At 44.4% G+C, this 18,080-nt stretch overlaps 2 protein-coding genes across 2 annotated transcripts in view; one reads left to right on the forward strand and one right to left on the reverse strand.

Moving 5' to 3' along the window:
* The window catches only part of RAVER2 (ribonucleoprotein, PTB binding 2), a 36,512-nt gene extending 22,114 nt beyond the window's left edge, over positions 1-14,398 (forward strand). The window contains exons 7-12 of the mRNA XM_074152103.1: positions 3,376-3,480; positions 3,744-3,855; positions 4,947-5,203; positions 7,091-7,202; positions 7,572-7,717; positions 13,650-14,398. Coding sequence (XP_074008204.1) covers positions 3,376-3,480; positions 3,744-3,855; positions 4,947-5,203; positions 7,091-7,202; positions 7,572-7,717; positions 13,650-13,796 — 879 coding nt within the window. The 3' untranslated portion in view covers positions 13,797-14,398. The remainder of the gene's footprint in view (positions 1-3,375; positions 3,481-3,743; positions 3,856-4,946; positions 5,204-7,090; positions 7,203-7,571; positions 7,718-13,649) is intronic.
* Positions 14,399-17,097: 2,699 nt separating this feature from the next.
* Positions 17,098-18,080, reverse strand: part of JAK1 (Janus kinase 1) — a 30,895-nt gene continuing 29,912 nt past the window's right edge. Inside the window, exons 23-25 of the mRNA XM_074152104.1 lie at positions 17,869-17,979; positions 17,278-17,375; positions 17,098-17,122 (exon numbers count right to left, since the gene is read on the reverse strand). Coding sequence (XP_074008205.1) covers positions 17,098-17,122; positions 17,278-17,375; positions 17,869-17,979 — 234 coding nt within the window. The remainder of the gene's footprint in view (positions 17,123-17,277; positions 17,376-17,868; positions 17,980-18,080) is intronic.

An 18,080-nucleotide genomic window follows, 5' to 3' on the forward strand; every position in this document is an offset into this window, starting at 1 on the left:
TTTTAGCATGAAAAATATCCTCAAAGTTTTAAGGAATTACAACTAAAATCAAGTGTTGTCCTTAAAGCTGTGTTTAAGAAAAGCACTCTGAGATGCCGATGGGGATGTGAGAGCAGACTGTGCTTACTGTCTGCGAGTGAGTTATTTTATCTTACCGAGCTTTTGATTTGCCAACACCTGCCGATGTAGAGACAACTTGCCATTACTGGCAAAAAAAAATCCTCTTAAAATTAGAGCTCTAGGAGCATGCCACATCCATTCTTTTGGAACTGCTCATACATAGTTCCTGTAGACACTTGATTGTTTTATCTTATTCAAACCACAAGCTTAGCATCGTTATCTTCATTTTAAAGCTTGCAAGGACCAAAATGCAGTATATATGCCATAAAAATAGTGATTTGCAGATGTTACTTCTTAGTTAAAAAAAACCCAAAAAACACTCGAGGTTATAAGCTGTTTAAAGTGTCCTCAGAGTATCTGTAGTTCCAGATGGACACCAGAACTTCTGAAAGAGACAATAAATGGTATTTGGGATGAGTTTGCCCTGGAAATTGGAGATGAGGATATGGTAGAAGAGCACCCGCAACCAGAATTCTTCCCTGCAGCAGCACTCTTGGCCAGCAGCCTGTCGGGCCTCCGCCTTGTGTTGAGGTTCTTCAGAGATTTCTCTGCCAGGAACCAAACTTTGCCTTTAATATTCGTGGTGGGGATTTTCCTAAGTACCTATGAGGGACTGGAGTCAATGGCTTTGACTTCCTATTTCGGATATTTCAGTAATTCCCATTTGAAAAATAAAATCCCCTCAAGTATTAGTTGTTATTTCTGCTGTTCTCTTGGCAAACACAGACTTAAAGATCTTAAAAAAGAACAAATTAAAATGCAGCAATACTCCTTATGTTAAGTATGTTTAGCTTTTTTAATTTTTCCTGTTAAAAGCTGGTAGGTGAATATATTCATTTTGAATAAATACTACTTAATTTTGCCCCATCAAATGAGTTGCTTTTGTCCTGTACAGTGTAAAATACATCATTCTTTGCTAGTACTTCTTTAATGTAAATGACATTTTCAATTGGTGTGTTTAGTTACTGCTGCTCTCTCTTCGGCCGTGGAGAGGCTATGCTTCCTTGGAAGGCAGTGTGAATGTTTTCTAATCACAGCTGGAGACGGGCATGTTTTACACAGTTAACAGTGTGATTGATGATGATCCAATGTTTTTTGGCTTAAGAGTGCTGCAGTCAAACAAGTTAGCGTTTTCTCTTTACAGAGACTTGCGGGTCTAATGTTCTTCCAGGGAGCTTCCTGTCATTTAATTAGCTCCAAACCTGCTTTAATAGCCTGAATTTTATTGACAGTGATTTGATTATCCCTATTCCTTCTATTAGGCACATTTTTCTGTTACTCAGTGACTTATTTCAGAGTGTTCTCTAAAGTCAGAGAACCAGGTCACTATTGTCTTGAAATTCTGTATTGTCACAAGACAGAGGCACAGGCAGCGTCTTGGCTTGACTCTCTCCCCACCTCCCCAGTCACACACTGGTTCAGCTTCCTGTGTGTCTTGGTTTTGCTGTCATATAGTCAAGGTTTTGTAAAGTAATATAACGAGAACAGTATTTTTAGGATGATTACGCCACAACACTATGAAATAATTGATTAAGAAAAGATTAATCAGAGAGGAATTTGAACAAATGGGTTATTCATCCAGTAATGTTTCAACTCTGGAGGTAGCATGGCTTTTAACTTCTCTCTTTTAATTTCTCTTAGTTACAATTATGACATAATAATGCCAAAATAATGCATTTTAAACTTTCTCAGTGATGCGTTTTCCTCAGTCATCCCGCAGTTTATTAAATCTTTATTAACCCAGAGAATTTCTTTTGAGGATTCTAACCAAACTGTTTTTTTTTTTCCATTCTTGCATTTCTGAAGGTTTTGCAATTGAACTAACGCATTTTCTTTGTTGACGTAACCAAGTTTAGAAGGAACAAACACTGGTGTTGGTGACAATAAACAGCCCTGGATAATTTCTACTGGAAATCGCTAAGACAATTAAAATAACAGATGTGTAGCTAACCTAGACGTGGCACATTTTTGTTTTAAATTGCACATTTCTGAGTCCAGATGAGACTATATTATAGGCATAGAGGTTTTTTCCCTAGGGAATTTGACCCTACCACACAGAGACACAACCTAGGCTTGAAAATATTCGTGAGGTGTTTTGCAGGAGGCTGCAAAATCCGCAAATCTGTGCATCAGGAGAGCTGCCTTCTTTTTGGGTTCCACCTTCATTACCTGGTTTTGGTGACCTTTCCTATGTAGGAGATTTCAAAAAAAATGAGGAAGGGCTATACTCGTCGTGATTTGACAGTCAGTGTCCCATATATCTATTCTTGCACCGCTGTACAGAAAGGTTTGTAGAGCAACCTATTTTTTGCCCGGCAAATCACGCTCAGGAGCTGCTGCCAGAAAGAATTTCAAGCCTGTGTTCAACCAGCATGAATCGTAGCGTGGTTTTGTGATCCGGAGTGGACATAAGGTTTCTTTTAAGCCACTGTATTAGTCTGAGCACATAATGCTGAATATACCAGTAGCAAAGTCTGAACATGGTGCCCCAAAGTTGTTCATGAAGTGGCTCAATTCTGGTGGCAAATTGATCCAGAATTCTTGAATGAAAAACACTGCTGTTTTATAGACTTGAAAATCTGTAGGTGCTGTGGTTTGTGAGCTTTTTAGTGGTTCTGGAATAGAATTCCGTATAGATAGTTGCCACTAAAAAGAGGGGAACAAACATATCTGGATATTCCTCTTTGAAAATGAAGATACTGTTTGGTAACTGTAAAGCCAGGGACGAGAGTCCCTGGTGGTTGCGACTGAGTCCTGCAAACTGATACTTGGCGGGGATTATGCATTAGAATTGCAATGCAAGGCACAGTGCAAATGTTAACAAACAACGAAGTCCTTATTCATACAGCTCCTAATCCCCTGAAGTCCTCGTGTCTCATCTTTCTTCTTGGCACTGTAGGTAACTCCTCTATCTAGTCTGTCTGCTGAGGCTTCAGACGCATTTAGCTTTCCCTGTTAGCTTAGACAAGGGGGCTGCAGTGGAGTCTGGACTGTGCTTGGGGTATACTCTTGATCCCTTAAAAGCCATCAGAAATCATACTTGTGGTTGGGAGGTGAAAAAAAGTTTAGTAGAACTTGAAATAACTTTCTGTGAATGAAGAAAAATTTAGTTCTGTGGAGGAAATAGTTATTTTCCTTTGCTATATTGACCCAGAAACTAATTTAAATTTCCTTCAGCAGTATTATGTGAAAATGTTTCAAGAATGTACTGTTTTCCATGCCTGTCAACTGACCCTTCTTTTATTAATTTCACAGAGTTCAATTCTGGGGAGTACCTCTAACTTACTGCTGCAGAGCCCTGCTCACCTACCCTTGCCGCAGCAGCAGTTGATGAAGATTGAAAACCTTCAGGCTAATAGTGTAAGGTCATGGCTTTAACTTCCACCGTCTTCGGACATTCTTATAACTGCTAAAACAATTAAGTTTTTCCATCTAGTATAATTGAACAGTTCAGTTCTATAGTTTAGTTCTATAGTTTAGTTTATAGTTCTATAGTTTAGTTTTTCATCTAGTATAATTGAGCAGTTAGTATCTAAAAAGCTTAACTGAATGTGAAATTTATAAGAAATAGCCACAGACAGATTATTTCAATCATTTACACAGTTTTCTATTCTTCCTTATAGAAACCGGGTTTGCTGGGAGAACCTCCAACAATGCTACTGCAGACAGTACTGGGAATAGGGGTAATGCCCTCAGTGAGCTCAGGCATGGGAACCCGTGGAGAAGCTCTTAAGTGTAAATGACATTTTATTTCATACCGAATCAGTAGAAATGCTCAGCTTGAAATCATGCACCTTATTTTCTCCCACTGTAGCAAAAGCAATAATATGTCCAGGCAGAGAGCTTGGACGATAATGCACGTTATAGAGCCATATAGCCAAGCAAGGTAACAAGTTATATATCTGTATAACCAACTGGTTTAAGCAGAAACAAACTTGAAATATCTCGCCTTGTTGCCTGGCTTCTCTCATCCCTTTGGCAGGGAAGAAAGAGCACGCTGTGGCATTGGTTGAATATTTGTTAAATATTCTGCTTGCTCAGTTACTACCATTTTTTTGTATGCTTTAAATATGGTTTTATTTAGGTCCAAAATTTGGGTGTTTGTTGTTTCAAAGGAGATAAATCTGAGTAGCTGAAGAGGCACCACAAATAATGTTTTTTTTGCATTAATTCCATTAACCAATAGAGCTTTAACATCCAGTCTGTGACAGATGTCAATTCTGAATGCAAAGTTCTGCGCCAGCGATGCCCACAATTTTTATGAGGAGACATCAGTTGTGATACTGCTTAGTGCATCGTTTTTGTTTCCTCCACTGAGAGGAAAGTTCTAGACGTGGTCTGGGTAATGGTAGTAACCAGGAGCAAGGAGAAACTTGTGGGGGGTGGGGAAGAAACCTATTCTGAATGTCTTGATTTTAATTTTGGAGAATATTTTCTAGCCCTTTTGTTTGGAAAAATAATTTCCTTCTTTAACAAGTTGAGGTGGGGGTTTTCCCCTTTATTCCAATACAGGATCCTCTAGGATGTTGTTCTCTAGGATGTTGTCCTCTAGGATGTTTTGAAAGTGACAGGAAACATTAAGTAACTTATTATCATAGTGAATGTTTGGAAAAGTCACGGTTTTCTTCTATTGCATTAGCTTTAAATAGAGTTGTTTGCTCCTGGAATGGTAAAAGAATAAAAACTCTTGTCAGAATCTGGTTTTCTGGGACAGCTGTAAAATAGATCTCAAAATGTTTTTCTCATCACTTGGTAAAAACCACAAACAAAACGTGCTGATAAATCTTGTCTAAGAGAAAAGTTTCTCCATTTATGGTTGACTGCAGCATCTAATCTGACTCCAATTCAAACAGCGGCGGCGGCGGCAGGGATGGGCATGCTGCCATTCTTTCCGAATCAGCACATTGTTGGACAAGCTTTACCAGGGCAAAATAATGCGCCGGATAAACAATCAACTACCGAAGCGGTTGTCTCGGGATCACAGCCTTATCATCAGACCTTAACAAATCTTTCTGCGGGAGCTTTGCGGGCTGGACATGCCAAACAACAAAATCAACTAAAAAGTACTGATACAAGTTTAGGGGTAAGGAATATCGAATACAAACATTTCCTTTTTTTGTGTGTGTGTGGATTTTCCCTTTTTTATTTCAACACGCTTAAGAGTTAACTGCAACTGCTTATTGTAGTTCTTCCCTACAAAATTTGCTAAATCACAGGATCATCCATGAGACATTTTAAGGTCATTTCAGTTATGAATAATAGGGAGAGAACAATAATGCTCTTTGGTGGTCCAAATGAATTAACAAAGGAAGCTTTTTACAATGCTGGAGGTTTTTGGTTTTTTTTTTCCATGTGTTTGCCTCATAGTATTTGATGATGAAATTATCTCAAGGGCAATGTCCCTTTTAAAGACTGAAAATTGAACTTGTGGTTGAATTTCATGACTAATCAGGAGCAAGTCTGGTGGTGTGTAGGGCCTTTGGGTTGCCAGGTGGTGTGTGAATTTTCCACTTCTAATCCGTACCCTTTCAGCCACAGCTGACGTATTCTTAATCTGTATCACTTTTAATATTTATTCCCTTGAAGACGAGCAGGGGGAAGATGATGGGGTAGGATTTAAGTATTTTTTTTCAGTAGTTCTTTCCTGTCATTAACAGAATTTGCTTTTTTTTTTTTTTTTATAATATACTTAAATACTTTGACATTTATGGGGAAACATGTTCTTAATTCAGATCAGATCTGTGTTTTCCCTACATATTATCTGAAGTGATTAGATTATATACTGTATTGGTATTTGCCTTTGTTAGACAGCTTTGACAGATTTGGTCCTACTAAAGAAAGTACATTTTTTTTTAATTTTTAAATCACTTTTTACTGTAACGAAGTGGGATTTTTACCTATATATAGATAGATGTGGGTAAGATACATAGGGTATATGTCTATATGTATCTAAAATCAGTGTTTTATTTCAGTGTTTCACTTAGTTAAAAGGAAGTGTAATTAATCCATTAGAAGACTAGATAATTCATTTATTTCTCTGAATATTGTTTATCAGGAGAAGTTCTTTTTTTGAAATCCTGGTAGATGATTTAATTGTTTCCTATTCTGCACCAGTAGACAGAAGGCCCAGTTTGCAAAAATCACTTCCTTGACAAGACAGCCACAATATGGTGATACCAAATGGTCATGCTGTCTTAAATGCCTGCTTTTGCATCCAGAGGAAGAGTTTCAGCACTCTGTTGAAGTTTTTTGTGCTTAAAAACCGGTCTCTTTTTTGAGCTCTGTATCTCCGACAAGCTTTGTAACTTGCCATAGCTACTTCATCCTTATTTCTGGTGTTTTTTTCTAACATAAGCCAAGAGGCTGTGAGCTGGTGGCGTACCCTTCTTAGTCCCTCATCGGAAACGCTTCTGTCAGTCCTGACACTTCATTTCGACTCATAAACATTTTCCCCTTTTAAGTCCAGGCTTATGAACGGAGCGCTCAGTAAGGTGTGTTGTAATGCCACATTGCAGACAGTGTCACCTCTCCAATCCAGGGCTCATTTGTCCTTTATTTGCTTGTGGCTCTGGGTGAAAGAGAGTTGATTTTTGTCTTGGCCATGTACTTCATGCAGGGAGATCCTGCATCTGGAGTCGTTATGGTAATTATTATGCCTTTTCTTGAATGTAAAAGGTTTTCTTTTTTTGTTTGTTTTTTTAATGTCCTTTAGTAACTTAGTCTAAAAAGAAACATTCCTACAAAGTGACTTGGCAAGAAAAAAATACAGTCAAAGCGTCCAGACAGTTGTCCCCAGTGTTTATTAAAATAAAATAAAAAATAATAAAAAAAAAGTTTTCCTGTTACATTTCATAGGGCTAAATTGTTGATTTTTTTTTTTTTTTTTTCCTAAAATCCTGCTGGGACACTTACCTTGTTTCTGACAAATGTACAAATATAATGCAATTTTCTCTGTCCAATTGTTTTGCAGACTCCCTTGAAAAAACAGACTTCGCTGCTAGGAGAACCACCGAAAGAAATACGGCTCAGTACCAACCCCTACTTGAATTTGGCGAGTGTATTGCCCGGTATATGTCTTCCAGGTAAGCAAATATTTAGTGGGTTTAGTTGCAAATTTCCTTGACCAGAGTGTGACAAGTCATTATCCTGTTCGGCAGGTAATTCCAGTGACCACAACGCTTACCTTTAAGGAAATCTTGTGGTCTGTCTTAAAATTGCAGTGTGATCTATCCTCATAGTTAATGTTTTATTTGAGAAGGGTAAATTTTCAGAGTTAATGGGCTTACTAAACTTCTAGAAAGCCTTTAAATTATTAGTAGCGCTGATTAATTTTGAGCACAGTCTGATCTGAAGAGGCAATTTCTGTATTAATGCTAGAATATTGATAAAGAAGAGTGCGGCCTAATTTTGTGGAGTTTATACAAACCGTGTGTTCTTTATGTTACAAACAGCAATTGCCAGCAAAGCCTCTAGTCCACCGCAGCAGACGGGACTTCCGAACAACATCGTGGATGCTGCCGTGTCTCAGGGAACTACGTCACAACACGCAATGGAAAATTATTTTAATTACGCTCAGCAGCACGGGGAGTATACACAGGTATGTTGCTTTGCGGTGCTTTCTTCTGAAGCCTGGTTTTTCTACTCCAGTAGCAGGGTTTTTGGCAGAGATCTGCTCAGAGCTCCCTCCCTCTGCTCGTTGTTTTTCTCCGTGTACTCTTAACGCGCTTCCTGGTACACGTGTGGTCTGATACGTGCGGTTGAACAGCGTTGCCCAACATCAGGTACTGCTTTTCAAGGGTTCCCAGGCTTTCCTACAACCAAAGCCCACCCTTTTCTTCAGGTTGAACCTCGTAGGTCCTCTTTGCTGACGGTTTCTCTCTTTCAGTGAACAGAATAGATTTAGCACAAAGTCCACCTAATGCCAGTCCAAAGAAGCCTCAAGACATTCCCTGCTGCAGTATTATAACCATTGAAAGATTGCTTCTTGAGAACCTGAATTCAGCGCAGTTGGCTGAAAAATTACTTCTTACAACTTCTGGGCTTGGCTTTTGTCTGTCTTCAAAACCATGAAGTTTTTCTTCCCCTTCCCAAGAAGTTTTAAAGTTTTCTTGAACTCGATCCCAGAGAAGAGTGTGTTCTGTCCACCAGGAGTTCCTGTACAGCTTGGGGAATTTTTGCAGTCTCTGCCGGCTGGTTTCACTGCACGGGGTTTCTTCACTCTTTGCCCCATTTGGTGATCAGGTGAAGGGCTGCCCCTCGTCTGGAGGGTGTTTTGTTGCAATATTGAGAGCAAGTTCTGAGTTTCACAGACATTGGGACATTCTGTGAAATAATATTTCCATATTTTCATTAGCCATCGCTAGTCTTGAGTAGAAATATAATTGTATACAAATCAAATACAAGAACTGGATTGTAGTGCTGTCAGGTAATCTCTAAAAATCTTGGGTCTGTGCTGAGAGACTGGCTCTGCTCTCGGTCTCTCTCTTTTCTGCCCTGTCCCCACCACCTCCTCCTCCCCAGAATCCCCTGATCTCCCATCCTGTGTAAGGAGGGCAGGATCAGGCTGTGCTTCCCTCTCCTGGGCTGCTGCCGAGGAAATCTGTGTGGTTCCAAAGCTCCTGGGGCTGCTGTGGGAGTGGGTTAGGTCTGGAGGATGGAGCCCAGGGGTTTTTTGGGTGAGGAGGGTCTCAGCCTGGCCAGGAGGGGATGTGGTCGCTGCAGCAGGGACGTTCGCCAGGGGTCAGACCCATCTCCTGGTCAGGTCAGACCTGGTGACAGTTGTGGGACAGAGAAGCAAGAGAGGTGTCCTGTGGGCCGTTGGGCTGTGCGTTTCATGAAAGGACTAACATAGTCTTGAATATTTTGTTTGAATGTAATTATTGGCCTTAAATTTGTTTTGGTGTCTCCTGGAGGTAGTTCCTAACCCCAGATCCTTAACATACTGTCCAAAAAAATCAGTAGTATTGTAGTGTATGTGCTATTAGTATTAACTTGAGTAACAGGAAGGACTCAAATGACGTCACTTAGGTGCAGAGATGTCACATGTCACCATTCAGCTATATTCATGCTGTCTGTTCCTTCTGTGTCAAAAATGACACTGTAATTCTATCCGCTGCCAAGGCACTGGTGCCTTCTTTTATGCCCTCAATGTAGTTTTAAATGTTTGGTTTGAGCTTTTATCCCTGGTGTTAAACATGTTTTGATGCTTCTTGGAGAGCTTTGCCTTTTACTTCGTTCTCGTGTCCTGTGAGACCATAAGAGTTGTTCTCATTTGAAGTGATCTTCGTAGACAGCTAATGGGAAGAGGTTTTTTCCTCCTTTATAGGAGGCTGTTCAGCAGTGGTATCAGCATTATGCTCAGGCATATAACTCTACCCAGGCAAGAGTCGATGAATTTGAAAATGAAGCCTCTGAGGTGAGAAATAATTTTATTTTCTTGATGTCTCCACTGGCTGTTTCTCCCATCAGCTGTCGGGGGGCTTTTGGAGTCCGGACACCAGCTTTCTTTGCTGATAGTGGCTGCTGCCGTCGGTACAGCAGGAATGAGGGGCTGGAGAGCGTGGGACGAATGGCACTGCATGGTCACCTTTTGCAGGGCATCCCTGCACTCTTACTCTCCAGGATTCACACTCACGCTTTTGATTCTCTCTGCCGTGAATGTTCCTCTCTTTCTAAAATCCCACAATCTGAAGTTACCTGTAAAGTTCAGGAGTGTATTAAAATAGTCCTGCCAAGACACAGCACACCACAACGTTATTGCCCAGAGGCGCTATTGGAGGATGATTCTCGCCCACGCTGTTATGTAGCTTGAGGTTTTTCTTTTTTAAAGGAATTGTCTAAAGCAAGTCATCCCCCAAACCCTACGGTTTGCTCAAGAAATTGCTGCATGCCTGAGCTGCTGCGAACTGTACACTCAGACACTTGCGCATCTGCTGAGTGCTCGTTACCATAGCAAGTAAAAATGACCTATTAAACCTATTTTCTTTCAACTTCTGGTTTATCATGGATCCCCTTCTGCGTTTAGGAATCTCCAGGTGGATCTTACCCAGCCTACAGTACCTGCTTGCAGGTTGTGCCTACACTTTACAGTGGAGCCCAGGGATCACACCAGCCAGGCAGCTTCCAGCTTCCTCCACAAAAACCGTTCAATAAGGTGAGAGGAGAGACAGGAGATGCAGCCCCAGCCAGCTGCTGGTGGAAGCGCTTCTTATTTGTCTTATGCTGCCACCGAGTGGACTTTGAACCCACAACAAGCCAAAGAAAAGAGGTTTTTCCCACTGCACCTGTGCTCCTCAGCATCCCGAGTTGCTCAGGATCACACGCAGTTCCTGGTGGATGTGATAAATAACAGCCAATGCCAGATTCCCTCAGGGCTCTCCAGAACCCTGGAGATCAGTGCTCCTCCCTGCCACAAACCACCAAATCTCACAGGCGAAGAAAAAGCCAGATGTTTGTGAGCAAACTTCTTGGAAAGATGGTATCTGAATGTGCAGCAGTGCCTTGAAGGGGGCAAATAAAGTAGGAAGTGAACAAAGGAGGAGGAGCTTCACACTGGTTTTAGATGGGCTTTTTTGCCCGATTGCAGATGTTTTGCAGTGAGTGCCACTGGGGTAAAAGCTCTGAAGTGGAGTTAGCAAATCACAGCGGTGTCTGGGCTATCTACAGCCGCTGCTTTGTGGTGCTGGTAACTGGATCCTGGGAGGAAAACCATTTAAAAATGACTTTCATTTGAAGTATGTAACAGACGTCAGATACAGGCTGGTTCAGCCACACTCACTGAGCAGAGTTTCCTTTGTCCGTTGCACCCAGTAGACACCTAGTTTTCATCCATGAAGATGTGGGAGGGATGGGGAGATGCTATGGAAGCCGTGAGAGATGACTTAAAGGAGGCTGGACTAAGAGCAGGCTGGTTTGACACAGACCGAGACGGTGGGAATAAAGCTTTGCTCTGTCTGACCATAGGTCTTGTTGTTTCCCGAGTGCCTTGGAAGTCCTGAGGAATTCGTACCCTCGTGTCGTAGGTAAATCCCATTACTCCCATTTTTACGGATGGGAGAGACCTTAAAAGCCAGGTTGTCATCTGTTTTGGAGCAGCTGCAGGGAATTAAGTCTGTCAGCATAACAACCTTTTGTGAGTCCAACCCCAGCCGTGGGGGCGGTGACGGTCTCTCCGAGCTCTGCTGGAGGGAGGCCGAGCTGGCTCTCCCGTCTCCAGCGTGGCTCGTGGTCCTCCAGCCCGGCTCTCCTCCATCATGGCATTAAATCCCTTTGCTCCACAGACGTTGGCACTGGGATTCAGCACACGATGGTCTGGCGTTTAGAAGCCACATCTCAGAGTTGGGATGAGATTTTTCCAGTTTTTGGAGGAGATTTACGAGGAACACACAACTCTGATGTGGCTAGAAATGAGGGAAATGGTAACAAGAGAAGGAAATAGTCTGGGGTTTGAGCAATAATGCCTTCCAGTTTATCTCCGGTCTAAAGAGGAAAGCTTGTACACGGAAGGTGATGTTGAACAGCTCGTTCAAAAGTCTGCCTTAATGCCAGGCGCCGGAAAAGGCAGAACGAGAGCGATCAGTCTCTTGGCATAAACTAGACGGAAGGTACGGTTTGTCTCCGCAGCGAGGTACTTCTCTCATTCCTGGGCTCAAAAGATAAATCCCAGTGAAGAGGGGACCCAGGCTGGTCCCCAAGGGGCTCTGTAGCGGTGGAGAGTGTGTGCTTGTGTGTGTGCACGCTCGCTTTAGCCCTGTAACCTGATTTTCTCCTGCTTCTGTGGGGCTGCGTTTCAGAGGTGGAGGAGAAGCATGGTTGGAGATGCATGTGACCCACACGGTGGAGATGCTGCCACGTGAGCCAGAGGACGTGTGACATTCCCCACGGCTGTTGGAAGAGCAGGAGAGAGGAGGGGGACAAAACCTAAGCCTTTCCTCAAGCAAATTCCTATTTATGATGAAATCGGACTTAGCTGAGGGTTGTTTGAGTTGTGAATGTGAATTAGTGAGGGGCTGGGGGACCTTTGGTCAGCACCGCTGGTCTTCTGGTTGAGTGAAGGAATGAGTGTCTCCTGGTCTGTGAAACGTGAAGGTTTCTAAATAGTTCAGCCCAGCATGAACCAAACCCCCGAATCTTCTGATCTAGGAGCCAGGCTTAACCCTGGTGGAGCAGGACATGGTGAGGTCAGGTTCAGGTGGTCATTACAGGGCAGATACGTCAGTCTTTTAGAGCAAGGTGACTGTTTAATTAATGGAATTAATGACACGTGGGGGGAAAGAGGGAGTGATCAAGACTGGTTAGGATGGTGGGCTCTGGTGTGTATGTGCAGCTTCTAATGCTGTGATAAGACGTACTGCAATGTCCTGCTCTGATGGATCCCAGAGAAGAACTGAACCTGAATCTTGTGTACCCTAAGGGGCCCTCGGTGATGGGGCAGCCTTAGGTCACCTCTGCCCTCTCCAGAAGGTGAGGTGTCCTCACCTCAGGATTTTCTGTGTATCAGTGAGGCATGTTGGTTAGAATCATAGAATCATAAAATGGTTTGGATTGGAAGGGACCTCAAAGACAATCTAGTGCCACCCCCTGCCCTGGGCAGGGACACCTCCCACCAGACCAGGTTGCTCCAAGCCCCCTCCAATCTGGCCTTGAACCCCTCCAGGGATGGGGCAGCCACAGCTTCTCTGGGCAACCTGGGCCAGGCTCTCACCACCCTCACAGCAAAGAACTTCTTCCCCACATCTCATCTCCATCTCCCCTCTTTCAGTGTCAAACCCTTCCCCCTCCTCCTATGGCTCCCCTCCCTCATCCAGAGTCCCTCCCCAGCTTTCCTGGAGCCCCTTGAGGGACTGGAAGGGGCTCCAAGGTCTCCCTGGAGCCTTCTCTTCTCCAGGCTGAACCCCCCCAACTCTCTCAGCCTGTCCTCCCAGCAGAGGGGCTCCAGCCCTCCCAGCATCTCCGTGGCCCTCTTCGTGGATAACTGGAAGTTTGGATTAGAAGAGTGGTTACTGCTCCCTCCGCTTGGGTACCGCACGTAAACCCGTGCCTGCAAGCGGCAGATGGTGGCCCATTCCCCACACCACCAACCCGCTTTGGCAAAACCAAGTCCTTTGGCATCTGAGTTGCCACAGGAGCTGTGCCAGGACAGTTTAACCCTTTCAGGTCTCCAAGAGAAAAGAAAGAGGCAGAAAAGGTGCCGTAGTGTGAAGGATGAAGATGGCTGGAGCTGCTGTGACGCTACGGGGTGGCAGCATGGCCATTACGCTGCTGCTTTTTAAACGCGCTGTGGAGCGGCACCACCAAGAGCCCTTTGCCCTCGCAAAAACGCACAGATGGTGGGACACCAATGCATTTACGATGAGTGGTTTTTTTTTTTAGGGAAAGGGCACAAACGCTGACTCACGAGCTGTGTATGGCTGGCCCTTAAAGCCGAAGGAGTCGGGTCTTTGGCTCCTGGTCCTCGGTAATTCCCAAGCTTTATTTATTGGCACCGTTTGCGCTGGATCGTGTGTCACTTGTCTTCTTCTCGTCCTTAGGTGGCTCCGACGAGAAGCGAGAAGCGAGGCTCCTCGTACCTGGTTTCCTCCCCGGAGCCCGGCCCCGTGGAGTGCCTGGGCCAGCAGCCCGCGGGCTCCGCAGTACGTTACGCAGAATCCTCGCTCAAAAAAAAGCGCGTTTATTAAGACCGAAGTAACCCCCCCTCCCGCCTCTGGGCGCCGGGGCAGGCTCTTCGTACCTCTGCTATTTATTGCTGCCTTAACTTCAGACAAATAATTCTTCTTTCGGGGGGGAAGGGGGGGGTGTTTCTGAGTAACCCCCCCCCCCAATGGGCAAATTTGCCGCGGAGACGGTACGTATTGCTGCGAGGTTAGTCTGACTTGCCTTCCGAAAGGATGGGCCGGCGTTTCCTTTGTCGTCTGCCACTGGCAGTAACGGTGACGGCTGGAGCTGACAACGCAAAGTAACTGGGTGAGTTTTGGTCATTTTTACAAGCCGAAAGCAATAAAAATCCCGAGGAGGGAACGCCGAGCCTTTCTCTAGTCCTCAGACTGAGGAAGTTAAAAGATGAAGTCTTGATAGTAATTTTTTTTCTTATTTTTTTAACTCAGAATGTGGGGGGTTTTTTTTTCCAATCTTTACTTTTTTTTTTTCCAGGATTAAGATTTCTGCATTTACAGCCTTTATATTTTTAATATTTCCTCTTAATCCTGGAATGGAGATATACCAAATGTATTACCAGAGCCTCTGTGATGTTTTTTTTTTCAATAAATGTTTGTTAAAAGTCAGATGCTCTGCTGTGTGCTGCCTTGCGATAGGAAATTCGATGTGGCCAGGTGATGCTTGGACAATGAAGTAACCAACCTTTGCTTTTAGGCCAAGAACCCACAGTTTTTGCTTGGAATAAGTAATGTGCAGTTTGGGAAAGCCTCTGTAAAATAGTGTGTGTGTGGCAGAGGCGTGCTGGGGGTAAGGCAGGGCCGGGGCTACACCTGCAGGTGGTGGGACATTGGTTAAAAAGAACTGGAAAAAAAAAAAATGGAAGAAATCAACTGCCTGTTGTGCTTTTTCTGACGCCTGATGCTTCGGCGTTGGAGCAGGAGCACCGCTGACACGCTCCACGGATGGTGTTGTTAATCCGGCCCTCGGGCTGGCTGTTGTGGTATTGCTGTCTTTTTTCCAAGCATCTTCACTTTCGGCATTTGCTGCATTCCAAAGCCCGGCTCCGGGTTTCACTCTTTCTTCCATCTTTCCTTTTATACGAGGTAGTTCTGGCCGGAAGGGATTGCTCCTCGCTCAGCAGGGGCCGAGCGGTGGCACCGCACAGACGCGGGTTCCCAGCTTGATTGTGTTGCTCTTTCCTGTATTTTTTTTTTAAAAAAAAAAGACTTTGTGTTTTTAGCTTATTCGTTAAGCACCTCGGGCCAGAGTCTTTCTTTCCTTGTAGCTGAAGACTTGGCAATCAAAGCTTGTGAAATGGGAGTTTGTGTCAAATCAAGCAGGAGCCACCGGAGGGGTGGGGATTGCTGCCTTGGAATTCACTTGAGCACCCAGGTCAGGTCCTTCTTACTTCGTCTTGCTAGATAATACTCAAGCCATTTTTTTCAATACTGATTGTTTAAAAAAAAAAAAAAAAAAAAGTCTTAAATTCTGCCTTTCAAGCTTTGTAATGTGACCAAGACACATATTTTTGAAGCTTAAAAAAAACCCCTGCAATCCAACAACCTGTGGCTACGGGCGGTAACTGCTGGTGGCGGCCAAACAGGGAGGCGGGTCCCAGGAGCTCTTCTGGGCTTCCCTGTGTACGTACTGATGAAGTCACGTGTAATATTCCCGTCAAACTGTTTGTATACGCGACTTTCTCAACTTGTTACGCTTTTCAATGACAATAAATTGTTGGTACACATTTAAGGTGGATTTCTGTGGGAGGAAAACAGCTCCGGACTAGCTTTAAAACACTCATTTAACGTAAGGAAAGGTTGTTTTGAAGACCTTCTGATCACTCTTCCTAGGGAAGCTACATTTAAAAAAAATCTTTCTGTGTTTAATTTATGATTAAAAAAGATACGCACGTGGAGAAAAAAAAAAAAATCTTTATTAGATTTGGCTTGTATAAAGAGTAACAAAGTGCTTACAGATTCATATCGGGTTCATAAGTGACATACAGAAAAAATAATGTAATACTGTAAAAATAAATCTGACCTCGTTGCAGCTCATAATTACAATTATATATATATAGATATGTATTTAAAGTCGCCTTTCTGTTATTGCCAGCACCGAGTATCATCTCTTCAAGGGTATGACCTTAGGTCACTGCTCAGCAAAAGGTTTCCAGTTAAACCACTGTTTTATCGGCACCCGAGGGGTTTAGAAACCAGGAGCGCGGTGCCCCGGGTTCAAACGCTAACGCTGGGCCTGGCAACAAAAGCAAACGTGGTCCCAGTGCGGCCCCCGCCGGTTTTTCCCTCCGCTTAACTGGATACCGCTCACTCGTGTGGTTGGGCTCTGGGAGTCAAATTAAATAAAGGGCAGTGCTGTAATTTAAAGAATCGGCATCTCGGGCCAGAGGAAGAGTGTTGCAGAACTGCTAAAATGAATTCAGGTGTGGGCCAAAGAAATCTGCGCCCCAAAAACCTGCCGGGTGTGAGGCGCACCCCTCGGCCGGCACCACCGGCTCCACTCTCCCAGGCCGCCTTCTCCCCCGCTGCCCACGCTGCTTTTTTAGCCTGTTATTTGTCAGGGGAGAACCCACCTCCCCCAGATTCTACCTAAACATTTGGTTTCCTTTCTATCCTTAGAGCGTGCGATTAATTCCTTGCGCAGGTTGCGTGGCGCTGCAGCGGAGGGGCAGGACAGGGCCAAGAGCAGCCCCCGGGCACCTTCCACAGCCCCGGCCGCTGGAAGCGTCAGCAGGTGGAAACGTGGGCTGGGACAGGGGGGCGCTGAGCTTGGAAAAGCAAATCTCTTTATCCAGAAACCAGTTTTCCCCATGGGAAGCGTAACTATCCATCTAGCTCCGTGCTTTGGGTTGGTTGTTACCTTTTTGAAGAGGCCCGTAAAGCTTTTTTTTTTTTTATTATTATTTTCAAAAATATCCAAGAGCTCAGAACTGCAGCCTCGTTAAAACGAGCCGATTGTTTCGTCTTCTCTGGATTTTTTATTATGCCAGAGTTGGGGTTTTTTTTGTTACTAAAATTGTTAAGTGCACGTGAAGGATATACGGGCAGGCAAACTTTTTCTCAAAACCCCATCAAAATCGTTAAATTGCTGTATCAAATCCTCTCGTGTCCCCTGGTGCCTTATTCCGGGAATAAGGGGCGCACGGCAGACTTGTTTTAAATGCTACGGATCGGAACTGCCGGCCCCTGCCCCTCGCAATTATCAGGGGCGTTCTAATTGCGCTGAGACCGTCAGCGGGGAAAGGTAAAACTGCTTTGGGGTGACGGCAGCAAAAGGAGTTGAAGCGATTGGGTCCTGCCATACCTTTTAATTCAGTCGATCCAACTGTTGACTAAAATTAAAAAGGAAAACTGTTGGAAAAAGAATCCTTTAAACACATTAGCACAGTCAGAGTACAAATTACAGTAGTTAAAAAAACGACAGGCCGTGGGCATTTATATTTTGACACGCAAAGTACTGACAGTAGAAAAAAAAAAAAATCATTACATTTTACTCATAATGGTTTCAAATCCTTGAATCAGATTGTGAAAGGTTGTCCGTTCGTCGTGCTTGAATATCCAACACTTCCTCATCAGCTGGTCCACCTAACCACAACAAGAGAGATATATTTAAAGGATGCGTGAAACATTTCATTTCCCTGCAGCCCACCGCCGCGCTGGGCAGGAACACGCTGCCCCTTGCCTCCCCCAGCCTTCTCGGGGCCCGCGGAGGGGCTCCAGCCCAGCCCCGGGGCAGAGCGTGGCTCTCCCGCCTCCCCGAGAGCAGGAGGAGACCCCGCCGAGGGACGTCGGGGTCCAGGCTGCTGCACATCCAGGAACTCTCCATTTCAAAAATCAGAAGGATTGGGAATGAATTTTACACGGATCCAGACACTGAAGCCAAGTTCTGAACCCCTCTGGAGGGACATCGCGAACTTGGGACCGTCAGTGTGAAAAAACTTTTTAATGCTTAAAAACCTTGGAAATGCCTTTTTAGTAGCACAGCTGGCATTCTTCCTACCAGACCTACTCAACCATGAGCGCGTGGAGCTCTCCCCGCTAATGGAGTGTCATTATCAAAGCATCAGTGCATCGTTACCTCCTCTGGGCAGTTGGGCGGCCGTGGCAAACGCTTCTCTTCCTGCAAGACGCGCACCAGCCGAGCCACCGTCATCTGTCCCTGCGTGGGGCCGATCATTTTCAAGAATTCCTGTGAAAAGAGAGGGAATCAGCGGCGCCACCTCTTGCCCTGCGCAAATCCCTGCGTTCCATGGACATTGAGACGACACTTCAATCTCAAAACGAAAACCA

The sequence above is a fragment of the Numenius arquata genome, chromosome 8 (genome assembly GCF_964106895.1).
Source record: "Numenius arquata chromosome 8, bNumArq3.hap1.1, whole genome shotgun sequence".
Lineage (NCBI taxonomy): Eukaryota > Metazoa > Chordata > Aves > Charadriiformes > Scolopacidae > Numenius > Numenius arquata.